Source organism: Tiliqua scincoides, chromosome 6 (genome assembly GCF_035046505.1).
Source record: "Tiliqua scincoides isolate rTilSci1 chromosome 6, rTilSci1.hap2, whole genome shotgun sequence".
Lineage (NCBI taxonomy): Eukaryota > Metazoa > Chordata > Lepidosauria > Squamata > Scincidae > Tiliqua > Tiliqua scincoides.
Genome location: NC_089826.1, coordinates 43304646 through 43326305, shown reverse-complemented (window position 1 = coordinate 43326305; position 21660 = coordinate 43304646). Strand labels below are relative to the sequence as shown.

Here is a 21660-nt window from a genome sequence, read left to right as displayed (position 1 = left end):
TGTACATCTGAACTATATACGTATTTGAAGAAAAATCAGCTATCATTAGATTGTCAATTAGTGGAATCCCAAATACCCTCTATAGTGAGAAAACATCAAAACATTAAATTGATTCATATCTTGTGTGGACCACTTCTTAAGAGCAAGCACATTCTCTGCTGGTGAAATCCTGGGGGCCATGTTATGGAATAGGAATCCTGACAGACTGACCTTTTTCATATATATTTATTTCTCATTCATATCTAGGTGACTTGTTCAGATGCCACAAGCTATTGGTAAAACTCCAAACCCCATCTTTTATTTAATCAAGAGTGCAGAAATCCACTGACTTCATTGGTAGTAGAAGAGTTAAAGATTAATGGCTTTAATTTTCCTTTTAATATAGCATTTCTCTGATAAAAAGCCTCCAGTATAACATTCAAGTGAACCATAACCATAAGGTTAATGGATTTTCATCAGATGAATTTTATAACTGTAGCAAATAATTATTTGTCACGGTCTTCACTGCAATTTCAAAAATACCCTTAGGAGATTGCCATTTGTGAAATGAGGAAGAAATGGATATTGATTTTGCTTATAATGAATAATCTTTTTAGTAATTGTATTTGGTTTATTAGATACCATGAGTCCAGCATTTTCTTTTAAACAATTTACTGACAGCTTCATCATCCTGCTTCCTGTCTCTAGTGTCATCTCTGTGTGTATCAGTCTTTGTGTGTGTGTATACACAGAGAGAGAGAGAGAGAGAGAGAGAGAGAAATGTTCTGAATACATTTGTATAGCAAATATAGTTCCTTTCTTATGTAGAAAATGCCCAGCGCATCTTTGGTCACTGAACAAGTAGAGCAGAAGCAATGATACAACCTGTGGACATACTGCCTTCTAAAGCAACCCTCAGTTGTACGGAATGACTGATTTTGATTGTCATATTTAATGCAGATTGGTTAAAAGACATTACAGTGTCTATAGCATAGCATATATTTGAAGGAATGAACTTAGCATAATAGTAATTCAAAACCACACTTCTCTACAAAAGCATTACCGACTTTCCTTAGGGCATATAATATAAATTACATCCCACTTTATAAGTGTGGTGCTCACCATGGTACTTATGGTGCAGTAAACTATGGACTTGAAACCATTTGATCAAGAAAATAATAGAGGTTGTAATTGAAAAAGCTAAAAATAAAATAATCTGGGCACTTTTAAAATTTTGTTAACTAAGGCTGCAATCCTAACCACACTTTCCTAAGCCCCACTGAACAAAATAGGACTTACTTCTGAGTAGACCTGGTTAGGACTGTGCCCTAAGTTGTGATTTCCATCCTATATGGCTTGCATCCAATTTTAGGCATGCCCAGGGGCACACATTCAGTGAAGTTTTTGACATTTTTTGCAGACCAGACCATCATGCTGCATCAAAAACAGCTTTTAAATCTCTATGGTTTCAGAAACAGCTTTCTTTGTGACGTGTAGGAGTGCTGTTTGAGAAAACAAATTCAAATTCCTTTTGGATGCATGGAAGTAGTTGCATTTGTTTGAATCATGACCTACTTTTTGCAATATATTTCTTATAATATTAACTATTCAGTATGCCTTGGATGCAGAAGTGGGTAGAGTTCCAGTTCTATGATCACACCCAGCTACTGTGCAAGTAGATACGTGGCTGTCAAGATGTCCTCACAGGTGGAAACAGCCATTCTGTGCTTTAGAGCAGGGGGTCTCCAAACATTTTGGCCAGAGGGCAGCATGAAATATCTGCCATAGTTCTGAGGGCCAGAAAAAAGTTTAAATATAAAATTTAAATAAATAAATTAGAGATGGAACTTAGATGAGTGAATAAATAAATGATGAGTGGGCTCATTCACTCAGCCTCTCCAGCCCTCAGAACCCCCTCCAGATGCAATCAGAGCACAGCTCTGGTCATGTTCAGTCAAGTGGGCCAGAGGCTTTCAGGGGACAAGAGGCTGGCCATGGGCCAGATAGAGGTTTGCTGCAGGCTGCATTTGGCCCCTGGACCAGGGTTTGGAGACCCCTGCTTTAGAAGATGGATCTTCTGAATGAATACATCAAAAATCACTTGTGCAGATTGACCTTGAAACTGTGCATTCACTTGGGGCCCAATCCTATCCAACTGTCCAGTGCTAATACAGCCATACCAATGGGGTGTATGCTACATCTTGTGGTGGAGAGGCAGTCACGGAGGCCTCCTTGAGGTAAGGGGACATTTGTTCCTTTACCTCAGGAACAAATTGTGGCTCCATTGGTGCTGGAAAGTAGGATAGGGCCCTTAGTCTGTCCCAAGAAGTTGGATGGCCTTTAAAGTGTTCTTATCTATTTGGTTGGCAACCTTCAGTCTCGAAATACTATGGTATAAGCCTACAGCACCCAGTATTCCCAAGCGGTCTCCCATCCAAGTACTAACCAGGCCTGACCCTGCTTATCTTCCGAGATCAGGCATGTGCAGGGTAACAGTTGCTGCTGTTCTTAACTATAAAGATTAGCAAAGAATGATTTTATTATTATTTGACCAAGGAGGGATCAGATTTATTGTCTTTGTCTACCCCAGCTACATTTACAAGCAAACGTGATAGAATATTAGTGAGCAGAAAAGGTTTACCACACCATATTTGCAAGAAAAGCATTAGACAGAAACAAGAGAAATGGAAGGATGAAAATGTGTGAACATTGTCTTATGGTACTGCTGTTGTTTGTGAATCTGGTAATTGGCAAATTGGTACTGTAGTTGTCTACAAGTTTGCCAAGGAGTAAGTCCCTGCAGCCAAATAAACTATAATGGCCACCAAGTTGACACTGTACATTCCATAGCCAGTAATAAAAGATACGTTGTGACTTTTCCAGTATGTTTCCCAACCATCACGTTATATACAGATCTGTATAAAGATATACAGAATATGTGCAGGTGTCATATGTGCACATATATGCAGTTGTGCAAAATTTGTATGTATAAATCTTAATTGTATCCCACAGGCTGCTTTTGTACACAAAGTGTCCTTGGTAGCTAGCAAAAGTAGCTAAAAGCAATAGAAAAGCAAGAAATGATTTTTAAAGACTACAGTATCCTGTGAAGACAATTAAGGTAGGAAAGACAACACAATGATGAATACTGTTGTTTTAACATGTTGCGTCTTTGTCTTCTTTAGGCAATTCACCTGAGCCGTGATGGACAGTACCTCCTTACTGGAGGGGACAATGGGGTTGTTATGGTGTGGCAGGTGTGCAACCTCAAGCAGCTTTTTGCCTATCCTGGTTGTGATGCTGGAATCCGGTCTATGGCTCTTTCATTTGACCAAAGGTGAGAGTCAAGTCAGTTTCAGTGTCCTCAGCTATTATCACTTTGCATTGGTTTCATTGGGTGTAGCTTGATTAGCAGGGGCAATCCTGCAATGAGGGGGGCTTTGAAAAAGTCATAGAAAAGTTCAGTCTCTCCTCTTAGTTGTAGGAGTGACTGATTCATGCACTACTGCTGGCTAATGTTACAATGATATAAGCCCACAATTATATTCAGGCAACTGGACATGTTTTCTGCATGCACACTGATGGGAGATGATAAGACTCTGCCTCTCCAGCACATACTATGGCCACACAGAGTCCACCCCACAGCTGAAAAGCCCCCAAAAGCAGGGTTCTCATAATTGAATGGAACTTTTTCTATGCACTGATGCTTGTACAAGCATTATTTCAGATATGCATCTGAATGTGTGCATAGTGTGTCCATTCATTGTATGAGCAAAGGATAGGTTCTGTTTTCTGAAGAGGCTATAGGTCTAGTTCCATTTCAGTGTCAGTCTGCAGCATTCTTCTTGGATTTAGGGTCTTCCTTCCTATCATCTGTTATGCAGCCAAGTCTGGATTTTTTTTTTTTTACCTTGAAGAAAATTGTTGTGAGTGTTTAAAACAAGATCTGTACCACTGGGTTCAAGTAATCTTAAGAGTTCTAAATTGGAGGTGGGCAAAACAAGACATGGAGGGCCAGATCTGGTACACTGCAAGTCTAAAATAACTGTCCATAAATAAGAGTGTGAACTCTTCTAATTCGAAAATGAGTGCTGCACAAAATGAGAGTACAAGAGTGAGTATTGTATGTTTTTTTTTAAAGATTAGAAAGTATTTTTTTAACAGAGCTAGGTCAAAGTTAATCAAAGGTAATCAGAACACATGTATTATGGCACTCTGTACAATTTTTAAGAGCCAATGTGACGCAAGTCCAAAAGTTTGCACCCCCCTGGCCTAGCTGTTTTGTGTTCAAAGTTGCATGTTTAGTTCATTGTGACCTCTGCATAAAAGTGCTAAAGCTGCTTTTCTGAATGGTATTGGGTTTCTCCCCCTCACAGGTGTATAATGACAGGCATGGCTTCTGGCAGCATAGTGCTCTTCTACAATGATTTCAACAGGTGGCATCACGAATACCAAACCAGATACTGATGTTAGACATGATTGCCTGGCACACGCAGCTGCTTTCAGGGGATAACTTGAAGCATAGCAGGCCTCTCATTGGTATCCTGCCAGAGCATCAGTTCTTATAAATAGTTATTATAACATCTGAATGTAACTTAAATTGCTGGAAGAAGCTATTTTTAAAGTTAATTGCTATTTTTGTAGACCTTGCTTGACTTTTTGGGGGGAAGGAAAAAGAAGCAGAAAATGGCTGCTGGGGTCTGTAGCTTAAAAAGAAAAATCTATATTTTTAGTCATAGTAATTCTATTTTGATCCATGTATCGGGAGAGAAAGAAAGTTAAAATTCTTGTACTAGCTCTATTATGAAACACATTTCTCATGTAAATCTTTATAATCTTGAGGAATATTTGATTTTAACAGAGGAAGTTGGTTATAATACTGTGGTTTTAAACTGGGCTTACCCATACCACATTTTGTCTTGTACCTTTATAATGATTGTACTACTTCCGCACTGACTTTTTTGGGAATCAAGAATAATTATATACATTTCCATCAATTTGATGATCAAGCATGCTTCTATGTCTAAATGATCAGTTTTGTGTTTAGCTTTCTGTTTTGTTGTGCAGTTAAAGAAGAAGAAATCAGTAACAGAGTTGATATCAAGTGTGAGTCCTGAATGGGTTTTCTGTCCTCTCCTTTAGTGCACACCAAAATCCGTATTGTTCCTCAAAACAAATCTATCTATATTTTTAAATCATGTGTAGATTCAAAGCACATTTCTGCTGCCTAAAAACATCCATTTGGCAGCTGAAGGTGATTGCATCTTTGGCTGTAGAAACTATGGGGTAAAAGTTTTATGTACATTGAAACATGACTTGTGAGAGCTGTATAACACAAGCCATACCTAGTACTGTTTATGAAAACAAGGCATATTCCCATCAGTCCTTGCCCAATCATGTTCACCATACAGAATACCTTCTCTCCACCGTCCTAGGATATTAATAAAAATTTATATTAGGGAACAATGTAATTTTGGTGTTGCATAAATTCTACTTTTTCTACAAGATTGCTGTGCAGAATTCTGTGAAAATATTTGTGAAAAGACCTGTATTGTTTTGTAGGTCTGTACTGCATAAATAACTACTTTGTATGTTGTGATCTATCCAGATTTGAAAGCTACATTCCATACCTATATTGGTATATAATTTTCTCCAGCTGCGTACTTGAAGCAGTTTCCTTTTTTTTCTAGCAATCAACTATTCTCTCTAAAAACCTGAAAGGGGAAAAACTCAGTTTGAAAAAAAGAAATTAAATAAAAGGCATTTGTAATTTAATGTGTCATTTGCTGAAATAGAATCCTATCTTGCTGCTAAGGAACAATGCACCTTGTTCATATACATCTGAAGATTTGTTAATTAATGAAAATCCAGTTTACTAACTAGGAATTATCTTTTTCAAAACAAGTTAGTCTTGGTCTATACTATTGCTCTTGTTTTGGGCCCAGCTGCTTTTACAGATAATTCCTTGGAATTTTCTATTTATCACTACACTCAATGTAGTCCAAATCTAATATCAGTAATATATCCCAATCCTCACTTAACTGACAGCAGAGGTAGCCTTGAAAGTGAAGAACTGTTCACTCATTTGCAGCAAAATGATGTAGGGCAGTGGTTCTCAAACTGGTGGGTCATGACCCACCAGTTTGCATAAAGGTTCCCCCGTCCCTACAAGGGGAGAGGCAGGGAAGCAGTCCCCAGGATCGTGTCTGTATGGAGGGGCAAAGGGGGGTTTTGTAGCTAACGTTATATAGGCAGGGCTGCAGGAGGTGTGGGGAGCCCTGCGCAGCCCTCTGCAGTGCTCCCTGACACTTGGAATGTTCGGAAAAAGTGGGTGCAGAGCACTTCCGTTTTGCAGGAGGTGCTTGGAATGTTTCCGAACGTTCTAAGCCTTGGGGAGCACTGCAGAGGGCTATGCAGGATTCCCCACACCTCCTGTAGCCCTGCCTACATAACCTAAGTCACAAGCACACACACCCCACTCCCCCTTAGCGATGTGATCCTGGGGATCATGTCACTGCACTAGGCCCTCCCCTGCAAGAACTTACTGAGGGAATAAAGCTCCCTCAGAGTTTGAGAACCACTGAAGTAGGCCACATAATGTTTTCTGTATTCCTTTGACAACTTTTAAAATTCTGACTTGGAAAAATGCTAAAATTTAACAGTGCCAATTTTTTTTTTTACTTAAACAAGAATTCTGAACATAGACTGAAGAAAACTGAAAGCAGAAGGATACAATGCATTCTAAAATGCCTCCTTAGCTTAGATAACAGCCCATAAAATGTGCTTTAAAGGATTTGATTTGGAGTAACTGAATAACAATCCTCTTCTAGGCACCCCATAAGTAGAGTCCAGTCAAAGGAATATGATTCAGCTGTTAACAGCTACACGCACTCATGGGGAAGGTTCTTTGATACCTCACAAGCTAGGAAAGTTTTAATAGATAAACTTATGTTTATGTTCTGCAATGAAAGCAGCATTTTAAAAGCAAGATAACTTAGCTATCTTTGGCATGTGTTCATCCTTTACCTTTAGAGTGAAAATAAAATCAATTTCAGACTTCCATTCTGGTCATGGAGCTTTGAAGGAAAAAAAATGGACAGAAAATCTTTAACTGTCAGAACATATCTCCCATTTTCTTATAGCTCCAATGCATAGTTTTAAGAAAAGATTAATGTTTTCCATAATATATCCATAATCTATTTTGGAAAGGAAGTATGTCAGGGCTGGAATACACATTACAATTTGCGCAGGGATGCCATTGAAAACATCATCTTCTACTCACCATTATCACCCCTAATAATATCTACATATAGTTATTGTGTGGAAGAGCCATCATATGACAGTCTCCATAGTCCTTACACTTCCTTCTTCTCAGGTATATAGACTAATGCCATAACAGCAGCATTCCCACAAGAAACCCTTCATGGGATGCAAAAAAACTGAAATGTGAGGGTATTATCTTTTCAGATATACAAAGAACACTGGCTTCTTGGATGCAGTTCTCAGGATTCCAATTTTCAAAATTTAAAAAAAAAATTGCCACTTACTCTTTTCAAGAAGAATGTTTATTGCAGGTCTTATAGTTCTAGTGTAAAGTAAAGGCTAATAGAAAATGATTTAGAATTGTTAAAAAGGAGCAAAAAGAAACAAGCAGGGTACATACAATACTGAAACAAGCATTAAGATACGACTCAACTCCATCTAGCCTTAACTGCACATTTAGCATCACTGCTCCCTAAACAGGACTTCCTGAAGTTATAACGAGTGGGCCAATGAAAAAAGAAAATGACAAAAGCATTCTGTGTTGGTGACCATTCGTTCATTATTTAAGTTGGCTTGCTTTAAATATACTGCTCCATTGTAGGTTATGCAACATGCAGCAAGCTTTCTATTCCAGACAATTCTTATTGCTTGTATTCAATAGTGACAAGGAAAAGTTTGTACAGAACAAGCAATGGTTGAAAAATCTTCATGGCCTATAGATGTCATATAAAAGAAAGGCTTTCTTCATTATTGTGATACTTTTGTATTTAAATTTCATGATATCTAAGCTTTAAATTTCAAGTCAGAATGTCCAGTGTCCCCACTTTCACTCAAACACACGCGCGCACACAGAGGTTGCTTTTCAGTATTGTACAGTTTGTCCACTAGGACCAGTCTTTAGGAGAACAGCCTCTCCAGAGTGACTCAGGAACTGAACTCTAAAATTGCATAAGAGTGATCAGAGCTTCCCACTCTTCTTCTGCTGGGCAGAGTCCCACTGAGCTTGCTGGGTGAGGCCTCTTAACTGTTCTTCCTATTTATAGATTGTATCTCAAGATATGATTATCATCAGAGTAGATTAATTCATTCAGTTTCCAATGTTTGAAATTATATTAACACTAAAAAATAAATTTCCAAATGTAACAGCCAGCAGAGTACTAAAAACTATTGTATGTACTACCTGCATCCCTTTCATTCAGATTGAATGAACTACTGTAGTGATGGGGTAATAGAACAGAAGTGGAGGACAGATTCCTGACCTAGCAGTGGGCTTCAGTGGAACTTGTATTAAATTAATCCTGCAGTATCGTCATGACATGCTGAAACAGAGTGCATGGAGAGTTTAAGTGGCTCAGAGGCAGCAGGAGATAATGTCTTGAGCTCAACTGTAGAAGATTCATGAGCTGCAGCATTTGTCGAAAGAGTTTGCTCCACAGCAGCTTGATCAGAGTCCTGATTGCGCTTTTTGTTGAAGATCTGCTTTTCTTTATCTAGAGCTGTGTTCTATAATGCAAATAAAAATGAAATTATTAACCACTGTTACTCACCAAAAACACCATATAATAAAAACACATTTGATGCATGCACACGTCTGAAGAAAAGGAGAAATAACAAACTTTAGAGATCTTAATCAAATGTGTGGACTTTATGTCCTGTTTTGAAGACTAGCTTCTCATGCATAGCACCCAGAGTGTTAACAGGAACTGCATGAAAAAGCATGCTATTGCAATGCCAATGGGATCAATTTTAAAGCTTAAAAAAAGTTCAACTTCTCATTTGCAGTCTGGTAAAGAAAAAGCAAACATGCCTAGTTATAAAAACCAAAAAAGGGTTAACACTTGGATTCTGCTGTAGCTATTACAGATAACAAATAGTGGTCTGATGTGGATTAGCATCAAGATACCGAGCTAATTAAAACCTCAAGGTACCTGAGGGGGACATGACTGAGGCATATAAGGTTAAGAATGGGGTGGATAGAAGGATGTTCTTTTCCCTCTCACACAACAAAACCAGGGGACATCCACTAAAATCGAGTGTTGGTAGAGTTAATCTGTGGAACTCCTTACCACAGAGTGTGGTGATGGCACCTGGCCTAGATGCCTTTAAAAGGGGATTGCACAGATTTCTAGAAGAAAAGCCAATCACAGGTTAGAATACATAATGTAACATTAATAGTTAAAAAAGAAAGGTGGTGGGCACTGGAAAATTACAGGCCAGTCAGCCTAACATCTGTTCCAGGTAAGATAGTGGAATACCTAATCAATAATAAAATCTTGGAACATATAGAAGAACAAACTTTGCTGAGGGAGAGTCTGCATGGCTTTTGTAAGGGTAAGTTGCTCATGAAACTTTTGCAGTTTTTAAAATGTCAGCAGGAATGTAAATGTGGGTGAACCTGCTGATATTAAATGATCTGGACTTTCAGAAGGCATTTGACACAGTCCCTCACCAAAGTCTCTTGAAAAAGTCCACAGTCAGGGAATAAGAGAGCACAGTTGTTTGCAAATCATGTACATGGATAGAAATGAAGTTTTCCTGCAAAATTAAGTGGCAGATAAATTAGAATTTGTATGTTCAGTAGTTTAAGATATGGTAGCAATGGAATTAATTTAATGTCACATTGCTATATTTTTATTTTTTCTATGTAAACAGCTTTGTGAACTACTCTGTTGAAAAGTGGCATACAGTTGTGCATTGCTTAGCAACAGGGATGCAAACCAGCACCCCCACTGCCAAACAAGGCTTGACGCTATGCAGAGCCTCCAAGAGGCGAGGTGAGCTGTGCTGTCCTCACCTCCCGAGGCTTTTCTGACCCTCTGAGAGGCTCACAATACCCATTTCGGGCAAAAACTTCTGGGAAATTGGAAGTCATGTTTTTAGCTGAAACGGCCAGTCTGAGCCTCTGGAGGTGAGGGGATTGTGGCTCCCCTTGGCTTCAGAGGCTGGGGAGAGAGTGAACAGGAACCAGCAGCGACCATCACATATACGGGCCATTGCTGGTCGTTGCTAACCTTTATAAATAAATATTCTTACTAAATGCATCTGAGGATGTGGAGTTTTACACAATCTAGCAGTAAAGTCTTTCCTGAACTATATCATTTCAGGTTGCAGATGAGACAGCAGCACACATTTGAATATTCCCACAGCTTTAAAAAAACAAACACAAAAACCCTAGCATATCAGGGAGAAAGCAAAGATGAACTTTTGTTCCCCATATGCTAATTTTAATGTGCAATGAAATGTTCAAACATGCAACCTAACCCCACAGCTGAAGCAGTTCATTTTATTCTGTTGCATTTGCAAAACTAACCCTAGGACTGGTTTGGTCACAGGCAAATGAACTTGCAAGTCAGACATTAATGGCTAAAAGAGGATGATGACACAAATGCTCATTCACGAGAAAAGTTGGCAATGGCAATGGGGAGACTGGGGATTAACAAAACAAGAATACAACAAACAGCAAACTCAGATTGTATTATCTTTGTTCACTGCTGACAGCTCAAGTACCCATAGTACTATTTCATTTTAAAAAGAAATCTGTATTCAGATATAGGGTACACAACACAGCATGCATGGCTGAAATGGTGCAAACAAATGCAGTGAAAGATTTCCATGTAAGATTTCCATGTGTCTCTTCTGTATAACTTAACAGACATCCCCACCTCAGACTAATAGCAGATTATTTCTCCTTTTCTGTCAAACTCAAAAAGTACACGGTGTTCAAAGTGGCAAAAAGCACTGGAATTAGTACATACCATTGCCTTGGACCTACTCAGAAGAAAGCAATGCAGGCATTGGGGGAGGAAGCAAAAGAAGAAAGCAAGGGACAGACACTAGACTTACTTGAAGCAGAACCAATAGCATTGCAACATTTATAAACGTAAAGAACCACATTATGGAAAAAAAAAGCAGCACTAAAATTATTTCAATGAATGGTTTTGTGCAGTTCTTGGGGAAAAAAATCACAAGGTGCAACTGCAAACTATCTTTTAAATGCAATTCAATTCTTCTACCACACGAGGGCCTTGTTTACTTTAGCTCAAAATTTTACTAAAAATCATGTTTTGTGATATAAAGCTGAAAATGAACTGGAAGACATTAATCTGAATGGGAATGAGAGAAAAAATGAATGCTTGTTGAACAAATGGTGAAATTTTTATTTCTAATGCATATTTCATGCTTTTGTTTGTTTTCCAATTGTCCTGCAAAAATTAGGGGGCTTGACAACAAAGAAATTTTTTTTAAAAGCATTAAAGGTAAAAGAAAGGAAGGCTTCTTTCTGATATGTCCCTTGGTCTTTGTTGCACTGTATATTTTACAATTCCTTACTCAAGCTTTCAGAAATATCCAATTCACACTTGTCAAGATGTAGCAGAACTAATGGGAGTCTAGGGACCAGATCGCTAGAAGATGTAGCAGCACTGGAGTCTGGAGGGCATTTCTATGCACCAGAAAGTGCACATGAATCACACTTTGCAAACCGGCGTGTTGTGTCAGACTCAGAAAATATAATATATGTCTCCTCACCCATAGTAGAAAATGAACAAGTTGTCCCTAAATCAGAAGCACATATACCTCCCCACAAGAGAGATAAAGGATTATTCTCCCTCTCAAGTAATCATGACAAAACAAAAACAGAACTTGCCATCTACCTAAGCCTCCTAGTAATGTGCATTACCAATTGGGGATTCCACAATGGAATGTCCTAAAGATGGAGGAATTTAGCTTAGACAGGTCTTGAACAAAAATTACACTAGATTGGCAGGTCCCTGTTTGAATCATCCTGTCTTTCGTTTTCCATCTTATTAATGCAGCAAGAGACTACAGTCAAAATCCTTCTTACGGCAAGACAGCCTGCCCTAAACTAGTTTATTCAGAAGTTCAGTGGCCACTTAGTTCCTAGTAAATATGTTTAGGTTTGTAGCCTTAATCTACAGAGAAGGCGATAAGGCAGAGAAAAAGGGGAGTTAAAATAACTAGTGTACTGGGATGTGCTTCACTGATAAGAAGCAAAACCATCAGGCCATTAGAATTAGAAAACTCCACACCAATAAGAAGCCAGAAGTTGCATTATACTGAAGATTGAAGACAAGCTTAAAGGGCGTGCAAACTTGAGAGCAGCTAAGAGTTAGAATTCAAAAATCACTCTATTGAACAATGTATTCTATACCAGGTTTCTGCTTCAGGTTTATCCATAGTCTCAACAATACAAAGTGTGAAGCTCTGAGGTCCCTCAGACTGTCAAGTCAAACTGTCAAATGAAAGGCAAGCAACAGCATCAGCCTAAATTAAAGTGTTCCTTTCTTCTACTCTTGAATTTTATCCTCAAATAAAATACTATCACACATTTGTGTATATACAACACAGACCCACTTTTTGAAACAAAACAAACAAGCAAGAGACAAAAGGGAATATAATAAAATCTTTCCACAAATCCTGAGATCTTTTTCCAACTGAAATAATGTTGGCTGTCTTATTGAGATGGCAATGACTGTTGGGGGCTGCAGTGCTTGTAGAAACGGACAGCGAACATAAACAGCATCTTTAAGAACTTGATAGCCAAGGGCTGTATCTCATGAAAAAAAAAACAACTCATCATATTACGGGCATAAGAGCCGAAAGCCGACTATGACTAGCCTAAATGACAGGAATTAACTTGCACAGCTTTGCTTAGGGTTAATTTACACATTTTAAACAGGAAATCTCAAAGAGAGCCATTTGGGCCATTCTTTTCAAAGTATTGTTCTTAAAAATGCATTCCCATAAGGGGAAATAGAGACACAACCATAAACGTGCACTTTTATTTTTCAGTGGAAGGATTCCATAATTGTGTCTCTGAGGAAAAAAAAAATGCTTAAAGTGTCAAACAGCAAATTAGCGAAGCAATGAAAAAGATGCACTTGCTTACCATGATAACAGAAACCCCTGCAGTTGGGTTATTCGGTTTTGGTAGTGTGTTGTTAAAGTGCTGCTTTAATTTACCTGTTACTTCAGCTTGCATATTATTTTCCTGGGAGGCATCATCCTTTATAAAGGAAAAAAGAATACATACTTTTACCACAACAAATTAAGCACTGCTATTATGTGTGGGCGTGAGACAGAAACACTGCACTCTAAACCTTCTACAAAGTGAATAATCTAACATGTGCAATCATGACATTAAAATATCAGGACCCAAGACAGCCACAATCAACATTTTTCAATGGGAGATTTGTGTCCCTTTTAGTTCCATTGATTCCAATACGACAGAGGTTTAAGCTATGGACATCATCTCGGGGCATGATATAGCCAAACAGTTGGAGCTTCTGGAGTGCATCATGCTGTGATAACATGCAGGTTATTAAACATTCTCTACATTATTAGCTCCATTGCTCCAATGAAAGGTAACATGATCATGATAAATGCAAATGAACTGTTTAAATGAAATACAGCTGATGTGCTTCCTGGATACCACTTTCTATTGCATTGATTAGTTTATTTTAAACATATTGTGTATCAAGTATCCAGTCAGACATACGCGGGAATAAAATAATTCATGACAATCCATCCAAAGATAGTCATGAATAAAAACAGGCTTCTGCACACATAACGGCAACACGCATGCAGTAGGCTCTTCCAGTACACATATATCACTAAACAGATTGCCAGATGATGTAATCATCCACTTGGAGAGGTTGGAATTTAGGCCTTCCCTCCCCTCCTTCCCCTCACCAAACAAACAGCACACACAGGCAGGACAAACTGTGATCATCTGAATCAGCACCACATGAGACTCTTTCCAGATGAAGACATACACATGATAATCCAATAATCGTACCTAGACCAATTTCACGCTAAAATAAGCACCCTACACCTCACTCCTTCTACGGTCAACAAGCATAGCCATGCAACTTTCTTCTGCAAGATCTTTTTAAAACCACACACCACAAAGGATACTCTGCAGATGGCGTAACAGCATCAACACATGCTAGGCAAACAATTTTTCGGAAGATTAGGGCTTCTACTGGACAAGGTCCTTTGGAATTAATTTTGGTAACCATGCAATGTAAAAAAGTATTTACTTACTGACACCCAGGGGTGGTTTAAAATCTGAGCAGCTGTATATCGTGCTTCCACATTTACTTGTAACATCAAAGTAATTAACTCCTGAAGAACAAAACAAGATAAAAAAATAATAAACACTATCCATATTCATATTAAAATGAGAGGTTCCTTTCAACAGGAATATTTTTTTCAGTTTTTCTAGATTCTGAGTGTATGTTCTCTCAATCAGCAGTCTCTCAAGGTTCCTCCAGCAATCTAATGAAAATATCATTAAATGCATACTCTAATTAGGATTTTTCATTAACAGCATGATTCTCACCATGCAAGGAAATACATGGAAAGGTCATGAAGGCAATTATTTGGTGCAGCCAATTACAGTAAAAGAGTCAATTCAGCTTTATGAGAAGTGCTTCCATACCTTCAAACCTCCAAATCATTAATATATCCAAGTACCTTAGCAGAGTCCGTGATGTTATCCCAGTAAGGAGAAGGATATTCTAGTTTTCCAACCAAGATCTGATCAAAAAGATCTTCTTGGACATTGTTCTCACTGTGAATCAAGAGCAAGCACAAGGGGGTGGAGTGGCAGTGGGGTGAGAAAACTTGTTTAGATAATTAGATGCTACAATTTTCACATTTATAAAATCTAAAAACAAGATTAATCAGTTCTGTAACACTCTGCCCTAGTTTCAACTGAGCCATGCCACTAAAGAAAATAACTGCATAGAAGGCAAAAGTGTCATAGTGATTCTCAGCAGCTGTGTAGTAAGTGGGGGGGGGCGGCCTGCCTCAGGTACCAGGCCAGAAAGGGGGGGCCGTGTGCTTCAGAGTTTTAAAGAGAAGCACCTCAACTGAGTTGTGCATGCTCAGAAGGGTCAAAGATGGCCGAGGAAGGGTGTCACCCAATCCTAAGCCCCTCCCTCGTCCGTCTGTGGCCACGCTGCTTCCTGTTCTCACAATATATAGTAGTGACTTGGTGTGGCCACTTCTTCACTCCACTCCGAGTTCTGCAGAGGTCCAGCCATGTGAAGTGAAGAAGTGGTTGCTCTGAACTGCAGCTCACAAATTGGAAGTATTTGCTGGAGACATGATGACATTACCACCAATTACTTCTGTTTCTGCGCACTTGGTGGTGTGATGCCACAAGTCACCACACCAGATCCAAGATCAAGTAGCGATGCCACTGCTTATCAGCTGAGAAGAAACATCCAACTACCATAGTACTACATAAAGGTAAGTCCTCAGCAATACAAATAGTTCTCAAATTGCAGGACATCTCTTCAGATACATACATTCCATATAAGCCAATCGCGCACATGTCTTATTTATTTATGTAGTTCCATCAGTATGCATGGCACTTTATTCAAAATGAGAGAACAGGATCCTCACTGAAGATGGGCACAAGGAAACACAGCAGGGAAACGGAAGGCAGGAATAAGCAGAGACAGAATACTCCATTGTCTCCATTGCATGCACTTATGCTTGTAGGAAAAAGAGGACTATGGTATGGTGCCAAAGATTTCATGGAAAAGGTGGGTTCTAAAAGAGAATTTGAGACAAAACTTCACACACATGTTCCAGGAGGATGTTTCGAGCAGAAGGGGCAACTAGTGAGAAAAGGTGGAGCCTGTTAGTATGGGATACACTTCTCTTTGAACTAGCTAAGGAGAATAATGTGCATTTAGCTCAAGTAAATAGGACAGAAGGCATATTATAAAGCCCTTTGCTACACACAGATATTGTGGGAAAGTGAAAATTTCCTTCACAGTTCAGGGCAGAACAGTAAGAGCAGAATACCAATTCTAGAAAAACAACTGTCTCTATTGCCAGCATCACAGTTGCCTTTTCGTGGAAGTTTGTGTTCTACAAAGCTAACTACAACTAGAACTGATGTGAATGATTCTTTCTAATCTCCATGGCCTTCAGAACACGAGGGAACATCTATGACTTTCCCTTATGTAGCTATTTACAAGTAGGTAACTGGCAAGTGCTGACTAGAACCAGAAGACTCCTCTGGGATCACTTCCTTCCACACAACCTGCTTAAATATTAAAGACTTCATGAGAAGTCCTTCTGTGGTTTCCCCTCCACTGGAGACAAGGAAGGTGGTGACAAGGTTATAGGGTCCTTTTTGGTCATGGTGTCCAGTCTTTGGAGTGTGTTCCCAAAGGAGACTTGCCTAGTGCTGACTGTGTTACCCAATTGTGCCAGGTGAAGATATTAGCATATTCCTAAATTTTGCCTGGGTTTTAATTCTCTCTGATGCCCATTTGCTGGTTTGTTGAATATTTCCATTATTGATTGTAGTTTTAACATGTTTTAGAAAGTTTGGCTGGAAAGCTGTATAAAAATGTATATTCAACAAACAGATCTTTCTTGAGTGCTTTGTTTGGAGAAGGTTCCAAGTTCCATCCCTGGCAGCTCGTGGAAATGCTGGGAAAGTTCCCTCCCTGAAACTCTGCAGAATAGCTGCCAGTCAGCGTAGATAGTACTGACATAGATAGACCAATGGTACGACCCAGTAGAAAGTTTCATGCACGAAAAATAAAATCTGAGATACTTAAAGCCCAATTCTATCTAAATCTACATGGTGATGTAGCAGTGTCCGCTGCATCCTATGCAGGATTTTTAGTCCTCTTCCCCAGGGAAAGCCACAGCAGTCTCTATGAGTCAACTTAGTCCTGCATCAGCTCAATTGCTGGTACGAGTCTGCATTGCTCCATGTAGGTGGATCAGAACCAGGAAGGGGCTTGGGATTTGGTGTGTGTTGCCACCAATCCACCTCCCCCCAAGCCTGACCTGCCCTCCTTACAGCCCCCTCATTGCTCCGTTTTGTCCACCTCCTGCACCATTTAACCCCTTCCTGTTCTCCCTCCAAGCCCCTGGGTGGATTTACCTGCTCCAGAGGGTGTCCACATGTCCACTGGTGTGCTGGAGACCATTCTGGCCTCCTCACCAGCAGGCCTGTAGCAAAACCCATTAAACAGCCTCTGCTGGTGCAAAACTAATTACACAGTGTGGGAGGTGGTTAGGATTGGGACCTAAGAGCCATTTCAGACATGTGCTTGTAGACTGTCATTTGTAATGCTAGATCTGCTGAATGTATAAACTGTTCCTAAGTAAGGATCAGACAGACTGGCCATCTGACCATGAGAAAGTTTACAATAAATGAAATGAAGCATTTTAATACTATCACATATGTAGCATTATTCTCCTTGCTATCTTGGCAAAGAGGCACTTTTTCAAGTGGTGTACCTCTGATATTTAGCAGGGGGAGAGTAACTAACTGACCCTTTTCATCTCAGCACAGCATCTTCTCTAGTGGCTGTTTGATTGTGTTGTGCATCATTTTAGACTGGGAGCCCGTTTGGGACAGGGAACCATTTACTTATTTGATTTTGCCTGTAAACTACTTCTTGAACTTTTTTGTTGAAAAGTGGTATATAAATATTCATAATCATCATAGATATATTATTATATATTCATATTCAGTGTACTGAAACAAATAAAAAGTGACACACAAAAATAAAATAAAAAGGTGGCACAAAATTCCAAACAAATTTATCATAGCGTAATGTTTCATGGACAACTTCAGCAAAGGAGCGAGAATCACTTGCTTTTGTTGCTACAGAATAACATGGCTGCCCCTCCAGAATTCAGTCACAGTTATAAGAGGTGCTAGTCCAGAGTCTAACACTAGAGGACGAGCTCTGCACACTTAATGCAACAAAGCCAGATATTGAAGGATGAGATTCAAGAACAAGAGTAAAGGGGTGGAGTAGGACAGGGAAATATGCTTACCCTTAATAGCAAAAATATACCAATTTCTTCCTGTAATCAATACTTTTTTTTGTAAATATACTGATGGCAGGTGAACTAAAGATATAGGATCTATCTCAATTGGTGAAGAAGTAACACAATTGAAATAAGGGAAATAAAGGAGACATATTGATAATAAAAGGGAAGAAAATGTAGAAAAAAAAACACATCAACCTTTGCTTGCAATTTCTATATTTATTCATGATTAGGCTTACCTCCGAAATGGTGGAAATCCACATAACAGTATATAAGTAATGACACCTGCAGCCCAAATGTCCACCTTCAAGCCATAGCTAAAGAAAGGGGGGGAAAAAAGGTTGAGGGTCTGCCTGTATGCTAAATCATATGCTTTTTCAGTCTATCATTCCAGCATCTGGCAGGATTTTTAGGCAATGCTTGATATAGCTTGCAATCTACCTAGAAGATATGAAAATGCTATGTTGAGATGAAGTGCTCATTTTACTGCCAGTTTCTATTATAAGGAATATAGAACATGCAACTATAGACAAACTCGGAGTATGGCATATGGTCTCACGCCACCATAACTCAATAAATCAGTTCAGATGAAAAACTAAACTCTGGTTCAGCATAACATTAACTAGCCCTGCATTATCTGCCCCCTTACACATTCCACAAAATTAGTAACTTTCCTGTTTCTAATCTTGGGTCTGCAGGGATTGCATAAACCAGAAGCCTCCAAACTCTGGCCTATGGGCCAAATCTGGTGCATCCAACGATCACGTTCAGGCATGGCAGTACCTAAGCCTTACCTTTCCATTGCAAAGTGACCCATTTTTGCACTGTAAATTTGCAAAGACTTGCGCCAAGGAGAAAATTCTGCTGGGAAATTGGGGTGTGAAGCCTCCTGGCATGATCAGCAGTGGAATCATCTCCCCAGCACAAAGTTCTGCAAATTCACTGCGTGAAAATTCGCACTGGAACAAGAAGACTTCAGCATGGCTGTGCCATGCCTGGAAGCGATTGCTGGGTGCACTACATTTGGTGCAATGCAAGCACAGAGCTCACTCATGTATCATCAAATCATGGTTTGGTATCACATTTGAATCAGCCCTATGTAAGGGCAACTCAAGTTGTCCAGGACCTTAGTATGAGTGACTTTGAATTTAACTAAATTGTCTGTTTAGATAATGATACCTAACCAAGATACAACTGTTTAAATAAACACAAAAGAAAGCACATTTTAACTATGTACTCTCACCCTGTCTCTGCAATGATTTCTGGAGCCACGTAAGTCGGTGTTCCACAGACTGTGTAGAGAGGTCCTTCGACCACAGTGGCTAGTCCAAAATCTCCTAGCTTCAAGGACTTTGTCCCATCTGAATATTCACAGACCTGACGCGAGGCAGAAGTACAAAGAGAACAAAATAATCATAATTTATATTGGAAAAATACAGATACAATAATACCTGCATGCCTGACAGGATTGTTGAAAGTATTTAAAGAGACATGTGCAAAGTGTATCACTAATATAAATAGTATTCTCCCACCCATAATGGTTTGCATGGATGAAATTACAGAAATTCCACATGCTAGATGAAATCTAAGACACACAAGTGGATGGTGCTGGTTTTGTAAGAAAGCAAGTGCAAATATAAATACTTTAACAGCATCTTTTTCACCATTCAAGGCAACTTGAGTGTGTAAATACCACTCAAGTGAAGACTGGATAATGAAATCTAACACCCATAGATGTTAGACAATTGTGTAGGAAAATTGCAAAGGAGTTTAAACTTGCATAAGAACAAAAAGCCCTTTTCTACAAGTCAGACCATTAGCTCATTTAGCTCAGCATGGTCTATATTGGCTGGCAGTGGCTCTTCTGGGATTTAGGTAAGGGTCTTTCTCAGTCCTATACAAAGATGCCAGGGATTTAATCTGGGACGTCCTGCATGCAATGCAAGTAACCTGCCACTAACTTTATATCACCTTGGGTCAAGAAATATAACTTTTATTCAGTCTACAAGAGGGAAATGTGATAACCATATGATGACCTGAAGTAGTTTGTAGCAGTAATGGAAGCCACCCCCCCCCCCGTGCACACACACCCACCCAACAGAATAAACACCTGCCATCCATTATCATATTTGCATATACCAATGAAGACCTGGTAAAAGTGAATGCAAATCAGCCAAGTGGTTGACCTTATATTAAAGCAACTAACAGTCAAATCCTGAGCTGCCCTGGGTGCCCAGGCTCGGTGGCACTGAGAAGGGCTGCCTCCAGATCCTGCGCACCCCAGGCTACTGCGGGAGGCACCTCGGGAGAAGGGGACTTTTTCCCCTTCTCCCAGGTAAGGTAAGCAGCCCTGCAATGAGCACCTTGGAACCTGAGGAGCGGAGCTCCACGGACCCGCCTCCCTCCCTCCCCCAGCACGCCACCGTCCCTCCCCCACCCTCTCTCCACCCCTCTGCCCCTGTCCCCGCCCCCACTTACCGTGCTGCGGCTCAGCAGTCTGGGAGACAGCCAAGCCACGGAAGCTGGGCGCGACCCGTGCTAGCCCAGCACCAATTAATCTCTTTAAGCTTTCTATGTGAAAAGTGCATCTGTGCCTATTTATACCTGATTTGATTACTAATGAGAGCTTAAAGTGTCAGATTAGCCTGAGAGCTTCAACTCACTTAAGTTCCTGATGTCACTAATAATATTTTAAAACAGGCAGGATCAGCAACAGTGAATCACAGTCTGCCTCTGTAACTAACTCTGTAACTGTAACGCAGTTCTTGCTTGCTGCAAGTTTTCCCATAGTAAAATAAACCAACACTAATGTTCACACTAAAATCTGTTTTAAGCTACATCATAAACTTTTTTTTTCCTTGTATGGGGAGCTCTACTAAAAGACCTAATTGGGTCACAAAATTCTTAGCTAATTTTGTCACTTGCAAGCATGAACAAGTTGTCTTCAAAAAAGAAAAAAAATCCATACTGCGCCTAGTATACCCGACAAAAAAATCTTACTTATAATCACTTCATGGTACCTTGATCCTCTACTGTGTTTGCCACTTTATAGCCATTGTGCTCAATAATTGCTGTTAACATTTCATTGTAATATCCTGTATGGTGGAGCACCGGAGCTCTGCTGCTCGGCAGTCACATGGTTGTTCCAGGCGGAGGGAGAGCCGGGAGATGGCAGGGAAAAGGTGTGCTGGGGGAGGAAGTAAGGCGGAAGAGAGAGAGGCAGGATTGGTGGTGCTTCGCTCCACTGGATCCTGAGTCTCCATCTTGGGCAGCCTACCCGATACGGAGGCTCTAAATTATACACTGACCCGTGGGTCACTGTTGAATTGAGTAGCCTCACTATGTGGCTACTCGCCTTACCCAGGGGAAGGGGACAAAAGTCCTGAGGAGGCAGCAGCAGCTGCCTGGGGCATACTGGATGCAGTGGCAGCCATTTTCGACACCACTGCAGCCCCATGTACCAGATAGATCAGGATTGGCCTGCCCATGTGTAAAGATTCAGCTCATAGTCATAAAGCTGCTCCCAGAGTAATATTCTAGGGTTTCTTTTTGATCTACTATGCAAAAAAATTCCCAGAA

General features: G+C 39.9%; 2 protein-coding genes across 5 annotated transcripts in view; one reads left to right on the top strand and one right to left on the bottom strand.

Annotated features, from left to right (window-relative positions):
* LRBA (LPS responsive beige-like anchor protein) overlaps window positions 1–5754 on the top strand; it is a 542055-nt gene extending 536301 nt beyond the window's left edge. Inside the window, exons 56-57 of the mRNA XM_066631587.1 lie at window positions 3165–3316; window positions 4356–5754. Coding sequence (XP_066487684.1) covers window positions 3165–3316; window positions 4356–4446 — 243 coding nt within the window. The 3' untranslated portion in view covers window positions 4447–5754. The remainder of the gene's footprint in view (window positions 1–3164; window positions 3317–4355) is intronic.
* A 1799-nt stretch (window positions 5755–7553) lies between these two features.
* DCLK2 (doublecortin like kinase 2) overlaps window positions 7554–21660 on the bottom strand; it is a 94584-nt gene continuing 80477 nt past the window's right edge. For 2 of the 4 annotated variants that reach the window (XR_010794663.1, XR_010794664.1), the window contains 7 exons: window positions 19325–19458; window positions 18321–18398; window positions 14740–14836; window positions 14308–14388; window positions 13151–13267; window positions 12413–12493; window positions 8658–8745 (listed from right to left, as the gene is read on the bottom strand). Coding sequence is in view for 2 of the 4 variants with exons in the window: in XM_066632088.1 (XP_066488185.1) it covers window positions 8530–8745; window positions 13151–13267; window positions 14308–14388; window positions 14740–14836; window positions 18321–18398; window positions 19325–19458 (723 nt within the window). In the remaining 2 variants the exon portion in view is untranslated. Of the gene's footprint in view, window positions 8746–12412; window positions 12494–13150; window positions 13268–14307; window positions 14389–14739; window positions 14837–18320; window positions 18399–19324; window positions 19459–21660 lie in introns of all 4 variants that reach the window. The other 2 variants (XM_066632088.1, XM_066632090.1) reach the window with 1 other exon arrangement.